Source organism: Cydia strobilella, chromosome 16 (genome assembly GCF_947568885.1).
Source record: "Cydia strobilella chromosome 16, ilCydStro3.1, whole genome shotgun sequence".
Classification (NCBI taxonomy): Eukaryota; Metazoa; Arthropoda; class Insecta; order Lepidoptera; family Tortricidae; genus Cydia; species Cydia strobilella.
In genome coordinates, this window is record NC_086056.1 from 5,769,972 (window position 1) to 5,789,878 (window position 19,907).

A 19,907-nucleotide genomic window follows, 5' to 3' on the forward strand; every position below is an offset into this window, starting at 1 on the left:
TAACAGTTTTTTTGAAGTTTCAGAGATAATAAAATATGACATTGATGCATCAAGGCAGTTTATTTACAGAGGACCTACCGGGAAACGCGAATCCAAAATTTCGCTATCTGCCTCTTTATAGCTCGAATATGCAAGAATGACAGAGATGTTTGATAACGAAATTTCGATTTTCTTGTTTCACGATAGACCCTCAGATTGTGGTAGTAGCGCCCCCTACGCAGAGTTTTGCGTAATATTCCCTATTATCGAACCGGCCTACAAAATGTCAAGAGAATCTGTTGAGAAATGCGATCCGTAAAGTACAGACAGTCGGACATATACCGAAACACTTTTGCCCACGCTGACACTGAGATGCTTCGCGCTCGCTCGGTCAATCATGAAATTCGTAACTTAATTTGTGGATGCCCCCTTGGATATTTGATTCCTTTTATGTGGAAAGTATTTTAATCTAGAATTGGTTCTTTTGTAATTTAAATGAAAAACCGGACAAGTGCGAGTCGGACTCGCCCACCGAGGGTTCCGTACTTTTTAGTTTTGTTATAGCGGCAACAGAAATACATCATCTGTGAAAATTTCAACTGTAGCTATCACGGTTCACGAGATACAGCCTGGTGACAGACAGACAGACGGACAGGGGAGTCTTGGTAATAGGGTCCCGTTTTTACCCTTTGGGTGGACATGAGATAAACTTACGGATTTATAACACTACATTGAGAAAAATAAAATTACGTGATATATAATTTGTAAAATATGTATTCATCATTACAAATACAGTAAAATCTATATCTCTATAGAATCTAAATCTATAAATTAGGGCTGGTGCCCTAATTTATTTTGTATAACATTCCTTGCATAAAATATTTACAAAACGATCTCAAAAGGTATATACTTAGTGTAAATAAATATAAAAAATATCAGTCTTGGCGGCTGTTCGGCGGAACGCTCTCAAACATCACTTGAGTCAGGAATGTCAACTTATCTGAAAAAAAAAAAAAAAATGTACACCAAAACGTAAAACAAGTAAGAACCTACTTCATTCGAGGCATTCAGAGATATATTCTTATTTGTCTGCCCCATTTGAGCGCCGTCATACAGTCCGACAAGAAATTGTAAAAATTAAAAAGTGGCAATACTGTAGTCATCCCTTGCAAATCAATTTAAGAAAACGGGACGACACTACAGTATTGCCACTTTTTAGTGTTCCGTGCAAAACTTTGTTTTGACAAACGGAACACTTATGGGATCACTTCGGTCTTGCAAATCAGTTAAATGCGTTTTTCTCAGAGACCGATTGACGTAGATACCTAAAATTTGAAATAGTTATAGCAATTACCACCACTAATATTGTAAATAAGTCACAACCACTTATTTCTTATTTATTTCTACAATTTCTTGTCGATGTGCATGAGGCAGAGACAGATGAGACTGATTTTCATGAATGCACCTATTCCCATCTGTGCCCGGCTGTGACAAATGGGAATGGGTTATTCTCACTAGTTACCACCAAGTTGTTACCAGTGGTAACTACTGGGAATTTTACCACTGGTAAAAAGTGGGATTTTTTCCCCAGTAGTTACCACATTTATTCTAAATTAAACTGATTAGGATGTAAAAAAAAATTGCGCTTTAAGACGTTTGCTTGATACAGATAAATATTGTCAATGCTTACCTAAAATAGTTTTAGGTGTTTTCTTATAATACACAAATACTGTGTAAACAATAAACCCAATGACTATAAAGCCTATAGCCATTAAATATTTAACAGACGGGTCGTGAACTATTGGCAACACTGACAAAAATATTGCCACTAGCAACACGAAGCAAGGCACTACGGTTGGTACTCTGTACGGCCTTTCTTTGTCCGGCTGGGTTCTTCTTAGAACCAGCAATGCTACCATTCCGAGCCCGTAGAAAAACCAAAGGAACCAACTGGCGAACTCTATGAGTGTTTGGATGTTGCCAATGCTAATAAATATTGCTGTCAGCAATGCCTGTAACAAAAAAAAACAATTAAATTCAGATATCGTCAGATGACAGCTAAAACTCACTAATTACTAAAAAATAATTAAACAAAAATCGACCTTATCTTGGTACATTTATGGTTTCACTATGGCTATGAACTTGTGGTGGTATGGAGATACAACTGTGTTCAGATCAAAAGGTTTTTGGTCACGGAAATATCTTGGATAGAATTAGCAGACTGAAAAATCGACATTTCTGGAATTTTGCTGCAACTGACAGATCTGATCTAAAGTTTACTGAGGCTTGACTTGGTAAAATACAAGCAAACTAACCTGAAAGGCTACCGCGGGAGCCGGTGTCAGCCTCTTCATATTTACATACGAAAATACTTCTAACATATGTCCACCTTTAGCTGCCGTATAACAGACCCTGTAACCAAAAAACGAAAATCGTTAAAACACGTGTAGTCGTGTACACAACCAATATAACGTCTGGCAATCCAACTTTGTCTGTAAAAAAATCAAAATTTGTATAGGAGATCGATCCTTTTATGCCTCTATTTTTCCTCGCCTTTTTCTACTAAGAAAGATGATTGCTAGAGTATATCTACCATTTTTGTAGAAAAATTTCGTACCTGGTTACACCGAATTGCACGCTCATAGCACATCCGAACGTAGCGATAGCAACTCCAAGCGGTATTAAAAAGCTGGCAGGGCCCAGCACGCGATTGCCAAACTCCACAGCCACGGCGGGCACACTGGTCATGTCTTCAAAGTTTAGAACCGTCATGTAGGCTACATTCATGAACACGTAGAGGCCTGTGATTAGAGGAACGGCTATGGAAATACTGAGGGGGACGTTTCTGAAAAAAAAATTTTTTTCTAGTTAGTCGTGGTCGTGACGTATTTTGGGATCGAAGTTTTAGGGATACGTTAGAAATTTTAATCTGAATTCAAATACACGGTGGCCTTTAAAATGACCAAGTTGCACGTCACACGGGCTGAAATTAATAGAAATTAAGCATCGTAATCTCTATCATAAGTATCATAACAGAATATTGACTATGCGTACGAACGCACTACCATACGCAGTGGAGCATAGGCAGATATAATCATAATTACATATTACCTAATCTAGTATTTCCCCAAAAAGGGGAACCAGTACATTTTTAGGATTCCGTACCCAAAGGGTAAAAACGGGACCCTATTACTAAGACTCCGGTGTCCGTCTGTCTGTCTGTCACCAGGCTGTATCTCATGCTGAACCGTGATAGCTAGACAGTTGAAATTTTCACAGATGATGTATTTCTGTTGCCGCTATAACAACATATATTAAAAAGTACGGAACCCTCGGTGCGCGAGTCCGACTCGCACTTGGCCGGTTTTTTATTCTACCTACTGTTATTGACATAACCTGTATGGCAGAAATAAAGCGTAAACTTACACAGCTGGGTTGATGATTTCCTCCGTGACGACCGTGACGCTGTTCCAGCCATCGTAGGCCCACAAACCAGAGTACAGCGCGAGCGCTATTCCTCCTGGGTTGGTCGTGCTGCCTTCGAAACCCTTGCCCAAGTTGGCAGTGTTGCCTGTGAAAAAAAAAGCAAAATGGGAATTTTTTTACTAATCCAACGAATGCGCTGCAAGGGGGCATACGAACAACTAACAAGATTCTTTTTTAAAACAGCTCATCGCTATTTTGATAATTCCTCTTGTTTTAAACATTAATCACAGCTCTACATTAATCACTCTTTCTTTCAATTTTAAGCGGTGGTCCCAGCATCTCCACCATAACAGGTCTGTACCAAGCAATTATGGAGTATATGTATACATCAGTGGCGAAGCTGTTATAGAACTCAACACCCACCGGCTTGCTACGGTAAGAAGTACTAAGTTTACATACTAGGTCTCGAAGAAAAAGCAAGCAAATCAGGTATTTCTTCAACAACAAAATTCAACATCCCATCATTGGTACAGGGTGAATTTCACCGTTTACTACATGTCGAATCATTCGGCAGTATCAGGGTAAGCTTGGGTAGCTCAGTTGGAGCGGTTGGTAGAGCCGCAAGTTCGAATTTGCGAAACGTGTATTCTTTTTTTGTATTAAAAAAAAAGTGTTTCTTACCTCTAGCTATCTCATAGATCCCGCCTCCAATGACAACAAGGCATGCGAACACCTTACACACTCCAAACACATTTTGCACCTTCACGAACAGCTTCACGCTCGTTATGTTGATGTATGTCATTATAACTGAAACATCGTTACGTTATCATTATCACGCTGTTATGTCGCAGTAACACGTTTTATGACGACAGTAGAGGTCACAAGTATAGCTATAGTCCGAGTAAAGTATGAAATTTATTTTTGACAGGTACGGATTGACCCTTATTGTATATATATATGAAGCTAAGTCATACCCGGCCATTTAACTGATAGCCTTAGCTTCATATTATATAAGGGTCAATTCATTCGTAACTGTCAATTAACACTTTAGGTGCCAATCGTCCCATTTCCTAGACCGAGCGTTTTATAAAATGTTAATAGGATAAACTTGGTAACGAGAATCTCAATCCTTATACTATAACTAAGAACAGCTGTAATCTGTAAAAAGTTATGAAATAAATTCATTCGTATTTGTATCTGTGTTTCTTAAGGTCTGCCCAGATCTGTGGAATGTACAGTGTGCTGCAAATCATACTACGAATGCACAAGTGTTCACGATCTTTTTGCAAATGGCTTGCCAGCGGTGCATTCGCCAGTTCTGGACGCACCTTTAAGCAATGAAAACGTCAGATTTTTGTCATACACACATACAATGTATGAACAAGTTTGGAAAAGGCATCAAATAAAACGAAAAACTGCTTCTTAAAAAGTTTATTACTGTTATAATAAAACATTATTCATTAAAGTACACAGTAACTATATTGACATGCTTGTAGTTTATTTAATACCTTTCGGTATACGTACGTATGTAACACAATTAATTTAAATTAAAGTTCAAGTCATTTTTGAAAGTTCCTGTTCCTACACAAGCACTCTCATGGTATAGAACTTAAATCACTAGCTTTCAATGCATAGGCTAGATAGCTATATAGCTTTTTGCAATCATATATGTCTCTAAAATGCTATTCTAAAAATGCAACAAGTAGTAAATGAAGTACAATAATCTATACTCGAACTTCTAAGTCTAAAAAGCTAATTTGACTTCCATCTTGTTGTAAGGGTTGGCAGAAATTACGTTCTTGTCTTTAAGCAGTTCGATCAGGTGGAAGTTCTCTGGAGTCACTTGGATATAGCCATTGGAAGTCTCATCCGCTCTTACTTTCATCAGTTCCTGAAACAAGGAAAACATTTGATAAACCCATGTTTTTAGTAGAACCCCCTATTTCAAAGTTGCTTAAAAACGTAACCTGTCACCTAAGCTCCAACGACAATTAAACTGTTCAAAATCGGCTTGGTAATTTCAACATCGTGGTAGAACCCAATGAACACACAACAAACATATACAAGACTGGTAAAATTAAAACCCTTCCTTTAATTGGGTAAAAAAAACATCAAGAACTTTGAAATAAAACTATGAAAATGGGTTATATCGCGTATATATTTTTTTTATTTTTTTTTCACAACATGATTACAGTACAAATCAAATATACAATTATACATCACAATCACAAATTACTCTTACTCTAAACTATACTATCCTAGAAACTAACACTAATAAAAAAAGACCACTTCAGCCGTCCCGAAAATCATCCCGCGACCCCCCCCCATGCAAAGGTGCCCATGACGCTCGCCGCGTTGCCACGTTGAACCGCGATGGACAATCTTTGCATCAGGAAGGACCCAGAGCGAGGATCCAAACCCCTCTCCCGCATGCGTCTCCCCACTTCCCCGAAAAAGGCCTTGGCCTCCGTACACCAGCACCCCGTAATTTCCACTGCAAGAGGGACAAATAAATAGTTCGCCAGGACCTCATATTTCTCCCGCTTGCGAACTGCAGCCAACTCGGCTGCTGCCCCTGCCGTTCTCACAGTACGGCCAATATGCGACGCCGCGAAAGTGCTGACGCACGTTGCGTCCCACACTAAACATTTCCCCCTCTCCCAGGGAACCAATATATCTCGCGTATATTGAATTTATAATACATCCGACGTTTCAAACCCTTTTAAAGCATTTGTGGTCAAGTTTGTTGCCGGTCCCATATTGGGATACCCTCCTAAAATTTAGAAGGGAATTAAATCTTCTCGGGCCAGAGGTGTAGGGTTCGAGCCGGCATAGCTTTATTTTATCTATACTTGAAAATAGTTGTATTGTATTGTATAATTAGCCTTAAAGTTTATAGTTTATGATGGTTCATTATTTTTGTACTTTGTAGGTTTTCCTCAGTCACCAGTTGACCACGAACGCTGTAAAGGGTTCGAAACGTCGAGATGTATTATAAATTCAATATACGCGATATAATCCGTTTTCATAGTTTTATTTCATGAGTAACTATCGCGGTAACCGAAGACAATATTATCAAGAACTTTGTAAAACAAAGTTGGTCTAAGCTTCATATGCCAGCAGATTTAGCTTTCAATGAAGCCCTCAAAATTACTTAATACAAGACATGAAGAAGTGCTAAGAGGAGAAAACCCATCGATATAGACACTCCTTTAATTGCATTAAAAGCTCTTAGGAAGAGTGAATGAATAAAACTGCACTCAATCAAAAACCAAATTTGTAGGCACTCATTTCTTCATTCAAATAGGCTAAAATAATGTTGAAACTAATGGAGACCTCGAACAAGATGGAAGGATGAACTCAAACTCACAACGGGCCCGAACTGGAGAAAAGTGGCCCACGACAGACCTCAATGGAAAGAGCTAGAGGAGGCCTTTGCCAAGCGGCACACTGAGCTACGAGACATACTCTAACTCAGAATAAAAGGGCTAGATAGATAGATAGAATGTTGAACTTACCGCTAAAACTCCAGTAATGGCATCAGAAGCCCCAGGGAAAAGTGAATGTATGAGACCATGCAGCTCCGTCTTCATGGTACGAAAGCGTTGCTTGGCTTGCTGCAGATGCTCTGGCTGTACTTGGCGCCGGCCTGCCCATGGCCGAGACTTGGCCTCCTGGACTAACTTGATGCATTCTTTTAATCTAAAAATAAAATTTAATCAACCAATGTATTATGTAGGTACTGTAGGCGCTTGGTAATGGAAAATTTTCCCCCATGCCTTATTGGATTCGTATGGAAATGAAAGTTTTATATGGAAAACATAGTTTGATCAATAATGGCAAGATGTTTGTTCTCATTATTATGTGTTCAACATGTAAAACATTTTCGGTTGTGGAAGAGGAAGATGATGCTTTAACAAAAAAAATATTTATTTTAGATTGCAACTGCTATGTAATCCGGTGTTCGGCTGTGTTACTGCCGGATTACTGGATGTGCCGGTTTGGCGAGCGCTGAATTACCGAGCACCCACTGTACTGGAAGACAATGCACACTTGCACAGCCTAATTCAATGAAGGTAAGAGTTTAGACCATAAATGTAGAAACATATATTTCTTTAAATGTTCTGGAATGTCACTAAGAAAGACTGACTTATTGAAATTTAACCCTAAAGCAGGTGAAAATTATGTTGAAAGTAGTAGTTAACAGCTGACAGAGTCACATCAGTCACATGAGAAGGCTAGTCATAACCAAATTAACTGCACACAATATATATTCTCACTAGTCAATGTTCTTAAAGGATCTAACATTTGTATAGTAAGAATAAATCAGTGTATTGGAACATAAGTAATATTTTAAGGCACCCTGCACATATTGACTTATCTTACTTATAGTCTAGTTTAATATCTAGAAACTCACCTGTTATTTTCTTTGCGCACATCTTGTACTACACCCGCTGTAAATGCTGTAAGCTCTTCTACTTGGACAATTTTCTCTTTAATTTCACTCAAAAATGTACTGGTGGTCACATTACTATCACTCATAATTGGTGTTTCTTCGTTTTGGATGTGCTTAGCCAGACTGTCTATGCTACATAACTTCTTTTCGTAGACATTATGGGAATTAATGGTCCTTATGTCCATTGGTTCGTTGTTGTCGATAATGTAACATAACTCCTTGCACTTTGATTGTAACGCTTTTATTTCATTGCCTAGTAGTTCACACGTCTGTGCGTTGCTCTCGTTAGACATTCTGTAAGATATATACATATAATAGATATGTAAGTAACAATAACATTTAATAACACAGTTGTGCAGAAAATAATAATTTGAAATAAAAATAAAGCGTAACTTACTTTGCGAATCAAATCTAACTTTTTTTAATAATACAGGCTCCTTGGAATCCACATGAAACACGCATATATGTAATTCTAAAATTAGTGATGATTATTTTATTTATATTCTCTTCGTAAAATACGTTAAAATGCGACGAGACGGAAGCGTAGCGGGTAGCGTCGGTTCGCGTTTGAATATTCATGAATATTGACACATTGACTGACAGTAGTGACAGTACTAGTGATGCGAGGTTATCGTGGAAACTGATATAATCGATAAGTTTTAGGAATCGATTTATGTAAAAGGTATATTGCGACTTTTATTCAAAACGTATAATTGTATGTATATAAATAGGATTTCTATGTTTTTGTTATAATATCATTTTACTAGTATTATTTTATTCGTAATTTCCTTAGTAAACTGTTATTATCTGTGTGATGTGATATGTGATTAAAAGTATGACAAAAATGTTTAAAAACAAATGAAATAGAATGTTTGAAATAAGTCTTAGTTGCCCACACTATCTACCAAATGCACGATTGTAAGTCAATAAATATTTTAGTAAAAATAAACAGTTTATTATTATTTATTAAACTAGTATATAAATTAAATTGAAATACTTACATAAAGCTGACAAGGATGCTAGTTTAACGGCTTGAGCTCGACTCTCAGCTGGTATATCAATTGAAAATGGTTGAATTGCGTACGCAGCAAATGTCATAACAATAATTGCAACTTCTGCAGGTCTTAAAATCATAACATAAATCCAAGCACAAGTAAATGCTGGAAGAGGTCCCCAAAACTTATGAAATTTGCTAAATGCTTCTTGAAAATATGCATACTCTGCACCGGATTTGTTAACTACCGTTCCTAATTCTGCGAATGATAAAGCTCCTGAAAACAAAAGAGATAAAAATGTTATTAGCAATTTTTACGATTGTCATTTCACAATATCACAGCATAAAAACGTTCATGAATGCCTGCTGCACAGTTAATTAATTTGCCGTCTTTTTTGGTGAAACAATTTGACGGCATATTTTCTCTTACCAGGCTACCTACCTAATAAGGATATAATTCCGGACACCGTCCAGATGATAAGGCACAATGCAACTGAGCCTGACTCTTTCAATGCTGATGCTGGAGACACAAATATTCCTGAACCGATCATGACTCCTAATATTAAATTAACTGCCGAAAATAATCCCAATTCCCGTTTTAATTTCACCGTACTGCCTGCAGCACTTGCAATTCCATTTCCATTCTCAAGTTTTAAGGATTCTTTTTCTGCCATTTCTTTTAATATACTGAAACAAAAACATATTATTTACAGATGTCAATAATAAAGTATATGTCTGTAGAACAATGGAGAATGTGTGCAAAGACTGCAAAGATTTATTCAACTTTACTTATTGTAGTTTATATAGGTCAAAAACGTTAGCGTTTACTTATCATTATCACTGCTTTGGTTGGTTGATGCCCGGAAAATGTACCACGTGTACATTAACGCGTGGATTTTATGTTTGTGTTTTATTACTTTGAAGTCTTTATAATATGTAGTTTTATGTACCTATGTTAGGAAGTTCGTGATTACATGCATACATGCAGTGTCAAGGGAGTTAAGTATGACTCACGCTAGACCGGGACGCGCCGGGCCGGAGCTCCCGCAGCTTAGTTTTCTATGGAAAGCACCACGTGATCACCATTCAGCCGTCATAGAAAATGACATGTCGGACGCCTCGGCCCGATCTAGCGTGTCTTCCTTTATTCAGTAATTACTTAATTAAGTAACAATCGTTACTCGTTTTATTACTCAGACAAATTTAAGCGCGATGTTATTTTAGGGACCTACCTTTTTTGTGTGATTATTGTTTCCTATGTTTAGTGAAAGGGGCGATTTATTCGAAAATACATCCAGTTTTTTGTAAATAGCCAGGGAATTGCTACAATTTTAATCTACCAATTTGCTTTTGGTAATAAGTAAACTTTTCAGGTAAGTGGTAAGTATGATGTGTGACTAACTAAAGCATTTGGACTGAAGCCACTTGAAGCAATTTGGATTTGACGATCATTTATTTATACCTAGAGATGACTCTTGCATACAATATAACCGTAGGTACACATTGGGTGCACTTTTCACAAATATATTAATAACTAATCTAATATATATTTACATATAGTTTATTTTAAATTTACTGATATAGAAGAATAGCAATTAGTATTTACTAACAATCAACTACAGGGCCAGGTAATTTTTTAAATAAACTGATGGCACGGCAATACTTCTAGATTTTGCATGAATTGATACACACTTAAAACTTTCGCGGTTTGAACACATATTAAATCACATTTACAAACGGGTCTATCGCGAATTTATTTTGTTACCTTTATTTACCGACGTTTCGACACAGGTTTCACTGGTCTGGTTTCCCGTTTCATCATCTTCCTCGCGTTGTCCCGGCATTTTGCCACGGCTCATGGGAGCCTGGGGTCCGCTTGGCAACTAATCCCAAGAATTGGCGTAGGCACTAGTTTTTACGAAAGCGACTGCCATCTGACCTTCCAACCCAGAGGGGAAGAAACTAGGCCTTGTTGGGATTAGTCCGGTTTCCTCACGATGTTTTCCTTCACCGAAAAGCGACTGGTAAAATATCAAATGATATTTCGTACATAAGTTCTGAAAAACTCATTGGTACGAGCCAGGGTTTGAACCTGCAACCTTCGGATTGCAAGTCGCACGCTCTTACCGCTAGGCCACCAGCGCTTTTTCTGGTTTCCCGTTTGTAAATGTGATTTAATATGAATTGATACATTTGTGCAGAAACAATGGGTTTTACTTACGGATATTAGCGATATACAACAGTATCCATTTAAAGCTTATCTGTAAAACGACTCGACACAGGGCCTGCATGAATGACTCCACATAATAAGTAAAAATACTAAAATAGTGACACGAGGCAAATAACAAGTATTATTGGCAGTTGTGTTAATTTTATTAACTAAGCAATGATCCCAATTTATAATAACAAATTATCAAGGGAAATTAACGGATGTAGTGCATTTGCATTACAGGACATCCTTTAATTAACTCTACCTATTATGTAAATGAACATGTAAGCTTAAAAATGTAATAATAAGCCTACGTCTTAGATGGGAACTCCCGAAACTCCCGATTCAACCAAAATATATATTTTTGAATCAGCCACTTACAGCAATCAATTGATGTCTCAGTTCTCACGTTCTCACAGTTCCTTTCAAGTCACAATTCTCAAACGTTCATTGGTGTAATTGTTTCCGCTCCGTAAATTGTATGAAGTTTACCTACACAGTCTCCCTGGAATGTCCTTTACCCTGAGCTATTTCCAGATTTGGATCAGAGAACTGTTGCCCGTGACTTTGTTAGTCTGCAATCTAAGTATAGGCTACATAGCGATAATCTGCGAAATTTATATGCACATTTAATTTATTTGCTGCAATTTTCCCAGTATACTAACTAGTCAAGTCTTCGCAGTTGGAGAATCCGCAAAAACGCCGAAGTTGAACAACAACTAGTCGCTGAACTAAACAAAGGGTGTGACAAAGGCGCAAAGGCTTCGATGGCTCGGCCATCTTCAGCGAATGGGAGGCGATCGGGCGGTGAAAAGAGTGTTTGAGGAAAAACCAACAGCACGCCGCCCGGTCGGTCGACCTAGGTATCGATGGACGGATGTGGTGGACGCTGATCTGCGTGAGCTCCAGGTTGAAGACTGGCGAGAAACTGCACAGGACCAGGTTCAGTGGCGAGCAGTAGTGTTAAAGGCCAAAACACACTTTGGGTCGCTGCGCCAGAGGAGTAAGTATCAAATAACTCAAAAACAATTACATTTTAACTCTAGTATTATAACCATGTACTTAATAATGACTTTATAACTCGAATTGTGACTTCAGAAACGGGTTGTCTGGTTGCGATCTCAAGTAAATACATTTTCATAATATTTTTATTTACCGACACAAACGGCGCAAAATACATCATATCCAATGGCATTATGCATGGCCTACTGGTTCTTTTGACACTCGATATGATACTTATTTCAATGTTGTAAACAAAAATCTGAATGATAATTATTTAAATATATATTAAAGTTGAGAAGTGAAACTGACAACCACGTCAGAAACAGATTTAACTGAATGTTGCAATAAGGTTTAGAAATAGTCTATTAACTAAGTCAGTAGAGGTAGAGGATAGTAATAAAAATAGCTAACAGCAAATAAGCGTCGGACGAGCTTGCCAGGCAAGGATCGAGTGCGGGAGCGATTGGCCCAGAACCGATCCTCCCGATACCGTTTAGCAAGGTACGCTCAATGCTGCTGGCACATACAGGGAAACTACACACAGAATATTGGCTAAACCAGACTGGATGCAGACAGGCCAAACAAGCCATCAACGGAAAGCTCACAAGGGTGCTCCTTCAATTAGGAAAGACCCGACTGAGCATGGTAACCAATGTCATAACAGGTCATGGACTATTTAACAAACATCTTTTTATAACAGGTGTCACAGACAGTCCCCTATGCAGAGGATGCATGGAGACAGAAGAAACAGCCTCTCACGTGGTGCTGGAGTGCAGCGGAGTGGCCCCATACAGGGCAAAACATCTCGGATCCCCGAGAGACCTCCCCGAGATCCTACTCAACATCAGAGGTTTGATAGGTTTCCTCGAGGAGCTGGGCTGGCAGGACTAGCCCACCCCATGTCACGCGAAATAGGCGCCAGTCGTCGAGTTGCGGAAAATCGCCCGAACTGCAATACAATACAAGCGTCGGAGTAGTAAATACCAATAAGTATACATAAGTTAACGATTAGTTGAATAAGTAGATAGGTTGAACTATAGGTTACGTTCTCACATCATTATCAATAGGTAACTGGATGTATTTTGTGTTGACGCTGTTTATGTATTTAATACTTCAAGTAAAAAAAACAAAGGCGCTAGAGAGCTAGGCCATATGCCAGTGATATGTTAATATTCTGTTTTGAGACCATGTTATACTTCGTAATTTCGAATTAGTCACCAATTGTGTATCGTATCGTGTATTGAATGTTTACCTACTATGGCTACTATTACAACTTAGTATGTATGTATTGCATGTGTTTGTGAATATTCGATATACAGATACCTAATCAAGGATTAATATGATGTTCAAACAATATGTATATATAAAGCTATAAATAAATAGAATTGTTCAACTATAATTAAAACAATATTATCAATCCTTATCTCTTTATTAGAGTGGGCCAGACAATTTAAATCGTACGTGTCGGATGCATGTGTCGGGCACTTGTATAAACACTTTACCCGATATCGATTGGTAAAGGCCCCAGTTTATACTTACTTTAATCTTTGGCCCCAGTACACAGTGGTCAAACAAGGATGGCCCATGACAAGCCATCGCCATTGTGTATAGGGGGCAATGGTATACAATGGCGGACGACTGGCCATCAGATGTCTATCGTGGTGCGCATTCGCGTGGCCTGTGGTGTTCAAAGTCGCCATTGGCAGTGGCGTGGCATGGCCCTTCGTTATCCACTGTGTACTGGGGCCTTAAGTATTAAGTAGATTCGTGGCTATTACATAAGTAGGTGGGTACCTATGTATATGATTTCCAGGTATTGAAGTTTGTGGCAGTTTGGAATTTTATATAATATATATAATTTATAAAATTATTGCGATAACTATAAATTACGAAGTAAGAGAGTAAATCGTATGTATTCCCGTAATATTACCCGCCAATTTAACTCCACCTGCGCTCTAATTTTCATTGTACACGAAACACGAATCACATGATCGATGATTTTCTCAGTAAACAATTATATTTATGAAGTATAAAATGTCACCTTAATACGCGAAATGTATGTATTTGTAGTGTACCTTCAGTGTACCTCCGTAAACTACATATTTTAATCAATTATCTATTCATCTTTCATTCATCAACTAAAAAAAAATATCGGGCACTAACTTTTACTGAACTAACTTTTTTTTTCAAGATTAAAGATAAAGGCACAACTAAAAAAACATTAATTTCGAACGATATTTTTGTCAATATTACCGAGTGAGACACAAATCTCACAGAATACATATGACTAAACAATATTGCGACTTTTGCCAAAAGTAGGTATTAGTAAGTAGTAAGCCAAAGAATTTATGAAGACATACGTATTAAGTATTTCAAATTTAATGTTTCCTTCTTTGTGGCGACTATGAAATCACATTAGCAGTCAAGAGCTAAAATGCATATCACGACTATCATTCTTTGCTGTATTGCATGTTTTAGTTAGAGTATAAATGTGATTTCTTATTCAAGAAGTTGTCGTGGTTGGTACGCGAAATGGTTAATTGTTGAGAATAATTATTGTACTTATAGTACGTTCGTTTGCTATTTGTTTTCTTACCTGGTTATTAAAGTTTGAAGATTTTCATTCGAGTAACCGCAAAAAGTAATGCTTTTGCAAATATATTTTTTGATTAGATTTGAACTTGTCTTAGTTTACATAGTCGATATTCCAACTTAAACGATAAGGAAATGATTACAAAGTCACAAATCTGGCAATTATAAAGTTCATTAAACAGATAAAAAGCAAACAATACTTTTTGTCGACTTAGTAACGAGAGATTATAGCGTTACTCACATGATAGTCACATTAATTAGTACAATTGGTTTAGGTACTTAGATATGTACAGGCAAGGTATTAACGACACGGAAAAAGTGCCAAAATTATGTATACACGACTTTATTCCCATAAGCGAACAATTTCCAACACGATGTTAAATACAATAAAATCTCGATAATCCGGCACATCGATGGTCCGGTATACCCAGTAATCCGGTACTTGAAATGGTATACAAATGAAATGGTCATTCTATGTCCTAATTTACTATGTGCGCTTACATTTTCGCCCTTCAATCTCTTTATAAATGGCTAAAGTTCCAGATCAGAGTAGAATTTTCTTTGAATTTAGTATTTTAGTAAAATGTATAATTTCTACGACATACCAAGACATATTAAACAACACATCAATAATATGCAGATTAGCTCCAAATTCCAGCAATCAGAATTTTCCAGTAATCCGGCTCTTGTGTCTGCAAGTGCCCTCTACAAGTGTACTCTACAATTAAATGCATCATTGTAGTCCTGTCTGCCAACAGGGAGAGATGGCGGGAGATCGTGCGAAGAGCTGTGTCCGCCTCTACTACCGATTCTAACGTGCCCACGACCGCTCTGTCAAGAGCGATATGACAGAGAAGAAGAAGGTATAAGTGCGATGTTGTATGTTACTCCTTTTATTTTAAATCCAGCCTTGCATGGTGTTTCCATTCGACATACTATACAATACTTAGTTTAAAGTAGGTACAAAAAACACAATTAAGACAGACAGCAAACGATAAAAATGTGGTTCGTTTAAGAATGTAACCTACATATTAGGCACTGTCGTTTTTTTTAATTATTAGCCTAGGTAATGTATATTTAATAAGAGTCGTTTACATAATGAGCGGTTAAATTGCTGTCATTGTGCATTTGATTACTGGAGACATTTGACAGTATGAAGCAATATAATACCAAGAAATAAAAGCCTAAATACTATAAGGTACTGGTGGGGCCTAGTTGTCCTCGAACGCTAAATGTTGCTAAATGTAGCGGGTTAACTAGTAAAAGTACTTTATCTACCTACCTTTCCTAGTAAGCAACAAAGTTATTTTGCCAGTGATAAAGTAGTAGACATAGACATTTATTCATAATATTTTTAAATATTACATGTCAAGCATAAGCATGTAGTAGTAGTAGTAAACACTTTATTGCACAAAATAAGTACATAACACAGAGAATACAGTGAATGTGTACAAAGGCGAACTTATCCCCTTAAGGGATCTCTTCCAGCTAACCTTTACGCTTACAAAGACGCTGCAGTTGCGGCAGGTACACAGTCATTTATATGTTGATACGATGGTTTCAGATTTTTCCACCCACTCAGATAAATTTGCGCTGTGCAGTTAGAGATGTCAACAAATCCACTTAGCCGGCGCCAGTATGCCAGTAATCCTGCCACTACGATCGTTTACCTTCTACATAATTTAAACTCATGAAGCGTTTTACGTTCGGAATATTTTCTATTTCTTTTAAGGATAATTGGAATTCATACATTATTTGCGTAGGATTGACCTTAAAAGCGACACGTGTTTTTTATTCCGTGGACTAAAATGACATTTCATGTGGTACTAAGAAATGTCATGTCTTACACATGAAACGTCATTTTAGTCTACGGAATCAAAAAACAGACTTTAGGTATCGAACTTTTGTGATTATACACAGTTGCTTTGTTGCGATGATATAAATGATATGACACAATTTAATTACCTAATACATAAGCATATTTAATAATATGCACTATTATTTTATACTAGACAACTAAGTAGATACTGACGTCCATTCAGTGGAACCCTTTCCGGTGTCCAGCTAAAGAATTATTATTTATTACACATGCAGGAATTTAAAATATTTATATCAAGTTTGCGATTTGAAGATTTTTAACTTTAAAAATTCAATAATTTGTTATCGTTCGTATGCACTCGTAATGTATCGTTAAAGAAAAAAATATTGTATGCGTGTTTTTTATTAACCCTATTTGGATTCCAGTTTATATTTCTCAGTACTCGTAAGATACAAAAAAATAAGTGTACATGGGACAGGTTTTGAATCCTCAGGGGTTAATTGTTTTATGTTATCGTAATTTCAGCCAAAGAATCCATTTTTTTTTCATGTTTTCACTGTACAAATATCCTGTTTTATTCTTACTTTTTATTTATCCGAAAACAAGCACAGGTTTTAAAAACAAACAAACAAAATTAGAATTAATTTTTTTTGTACAAAAAATTACAATATGTACCTGATGCACATTTAAGTTGACGAGTATTTTTTAGGGTTTCGTAAGAACTATTATATAATCTGCGGTTCCGTACCCCAAAGGGTAAAAACGGGACCATATTACTAAGACTCCGCTGTCCGTCTGTCTATCACCAGGCTGTATCTCATGAACCGTGATAGCTAGACAGTTGAAATTTTCACAGATGATGTATTTCTGTTACCGCTTTAACAACAAATACTAAAAAATACGGAACCCTCGGTGGGCTAGTCCGACTCGCACTTGTCTGGTGTTTTTGCTATGGCAATACATATTTACACTTTTAACAAAACTAATTTAAATGCATTAAATTTTGGTATCCGCCAAACTTCGTTAATAAAAATAAATACGAATAATAAAGAATAGATTACTTTTTTTGTGTTATATATAATATTACTTACAATACACTAAGCTAGACTCTGTGCGGAAAGAGAAGTCGTAGAATGTATGAGCTCTCTTACATTCCACGACTCTTCTCTTTCCGCACAGACTTTATACGTATGTTATGTATAAGTGTATTATAAGTGTTATAATATTAAATTAATATATTATGCATATTATTTATTGTACTTTTTTGTGTAAATAAAAATAATATTAGTAATATACAAACGACAGGGTCGAGTGGAGGAAACGAGGGGAGGCCTTTGCCCAGCAGTGGGACACTAAATTAGGCTAGTAAAAAAAAAAAAAAAATTAGTAATATAGTTTAGTTTAGTGTATTTATTTTAGAATGATAAATTACAATATAAATTATTCTTACACTAATCTATATGACTTTATATTATGATCGTCAATTATTTGGCATGCGAACATATAATTATAAAATGTCAACAATGATAATCAAAAACAATACAAATTATGAAAAACTAACAATTATAAGTTAAATGGTATTGGAAAATTACCGTCAAATAAAGTAATAATAGGAATAAAGCCATTTAATATGACATAATAAAAATATTAATTTCTTTGTCTTTATTTATTTTCTTCATATGACCTTTACTTTACTTTACTTTTAGAATTTCATTTAGGTCGTGATAAGTTCTACATAGTATTTAGGGCTCATTTCTCAAACAGTATTAGACTAACATTATTAGAAAACCCAAACAATTCGATACTTTGTAAGAATTAGGTGTATTAATAGTATAATAGTGTATTAGTTAGTTTCCCGCTCTAGTATTAGTTACTTTATATGATTTATTGAATTATTGTATGTAGTTTTATTTAACTACTGGATGGGATGTATTTGAGGGTTTGCAATAAAATTGTTCTTAATGCAAAAGGTATATTTTGTCGCTGCTAAAAGGTAAATCGTACCTACATATTAAGAAAAGGTATTTTTTTATACAAATTTTATTTATAAATAATTATTTATAATGTATATTTTGTAGTTATATGTCCTGCAAGTTATTATTTTATTTATGCATGTTAGGTGCGTACTAATAATTGATCACAAAAATTCTGATTTACAGCAGCAATCCTCGATATATCGATTGTACCTAATACAGTAAGATTGATGTTCTTTTTTAATCCATTGATTGATCAAAAATATATGACTAATGCTTATCTGAGCAGCCAATAAATAAGGTTTTACGCACCAACTTAATGTTATTTATTTATATGTTTTTGTAAAATTCTACATTTTATGCTGGATATCTTTTATGCGGGTTATTTTTTGGCACAAAATATAAACATGTTTTTGTTTATCTTACCTGATGCTCTATATAGGTACTGAAATTTAAAAATAAACGTCACCACATCACAATTTAATAATATTCTATCAACTTTTTATTTAACTGTATTTTATTTATTGTATGTAACCGGATTCACATAAACGCGTGCACCACTGGGCACTTAAGCGCCGGTACTGTGTCTAGTGTGTCTGTATAACGCATGCTTGTCGTTTATCGTACAAGTATACAAATACAACACACTATTTGAACGTAAAAGAACATGCCCTACCACGCCATAATAATTATATCACGTTCAATACTCATTGAAACTAGCACTTTATTTTATAAGATTAAGGTATATAATTGAATAAGTTTTTATATTACATAAGTTTTCATAGGTAAAGCAAAAATGGAGATAAGATTGTATTTCTATGTGTAGGTACAATAACGAAATCCATGGCATTTTGTTACATTTGATTGCTAACTTTGCTCAAAATATTTCATTAAAGTATTAACTTATCACTTAATGATAAACACATTAATTTCAAACTGTAAGCGAGTTACAGGCCATTTATAAAAGCGACCCAGGCAGCAGTGTAGGCATGCATTTCCACGTAGAGACGTGCAGGTGCAGCTTACCCAGCCTTATTCTGCATGGAAATGAAATTCTTGTGAATTAAAGGCTCCTCTTATTTCGAATCTGACTTCCATTTCTTGTATCTGTAGTTCTAGATTTATTTTATAATTATTATTATGATATGTACATAATTATTATATTTTAGGAAGGGCTTGTTTCAAATATGGTTCTACCTATACATAAGAAGAAAACTAAAGTTCTAAAGTTAATTAAAATTTTCATGTCTCATGAAGTTAGTTTTTTAATGAGGGACGGACAAATTTACTTAGATATATATTTTAATTAATAAAACATTTTCATATAAAAATATTAAATATGCATGCATCTGCAGACACAAGATGTAGATGTGTGCACGAGAGGAGGCCTGCCCAGCAGTGGGAATATACGTAAGTATATAGGCTGAATCATTATTAAATTCACTTTTACTAAATAC

General features: G+C 36.1%; 2 protein-coding genes across 2 annotated transcripts; both read right to left on the bottom strand.

Moving 5' to 3' along the window:
• Window positions 1–784: 784 nt before the first annotated feature.
• Window positions 785–19,018, bottom strand: LOC134748250 (b(0,+)-type amino acid transporter 1-like). Its single transcript, XM_063682981.1, has 9 exons — window positions 18,877–19,018; window positions 9,298–9,542; window positions 8,863–9,132; window positions 4,087–4,212; window positions 3,406–3,550; window positions 2,597–2,824; window positions 2,295–2,391; window positions 1,670–1,991; window positions 785–979 (listed from the first exon to the last, which is right to left on the bottom strand). Exons 2-9 carry the CDS (start codon window positions 9,527–9,529, stop codon window positions 915–917), a joined length of 1,485 nt encoding a protein of 494 aa, XP_063539051.1. The 5' UTR covers window positions 9,530–9,542; window positions 18,877–19,018; the 3' UTR covers window positions 785–914.
• On the bottom strand, window positions 4,822–8,449 carry LOC134748103 (uncharacterized). Its single transcript, XM_063682799.1, has 4 exons — window positions 8,259–8,449; window positions 7,823–8,155; window positions 6,924–7,107; window positions 4,822–5,296 (listed from the first exon to the last, which is right to left on the bottom strand). Exons 2-4 carry the CDS (start codon window positions 8,152–8,154, stop codon window positions 5,150–5,152), a joined length of 663 nt encoding a protein of 220 aa, XP_063538869.1. The 5' UTR covers window position 8,155; window positions 8,259–8,449; the 3' UTR covers window positions 4,822–5,149.
• Window positions 19,019–19,907: the final 889 nt, after the last annotated feature.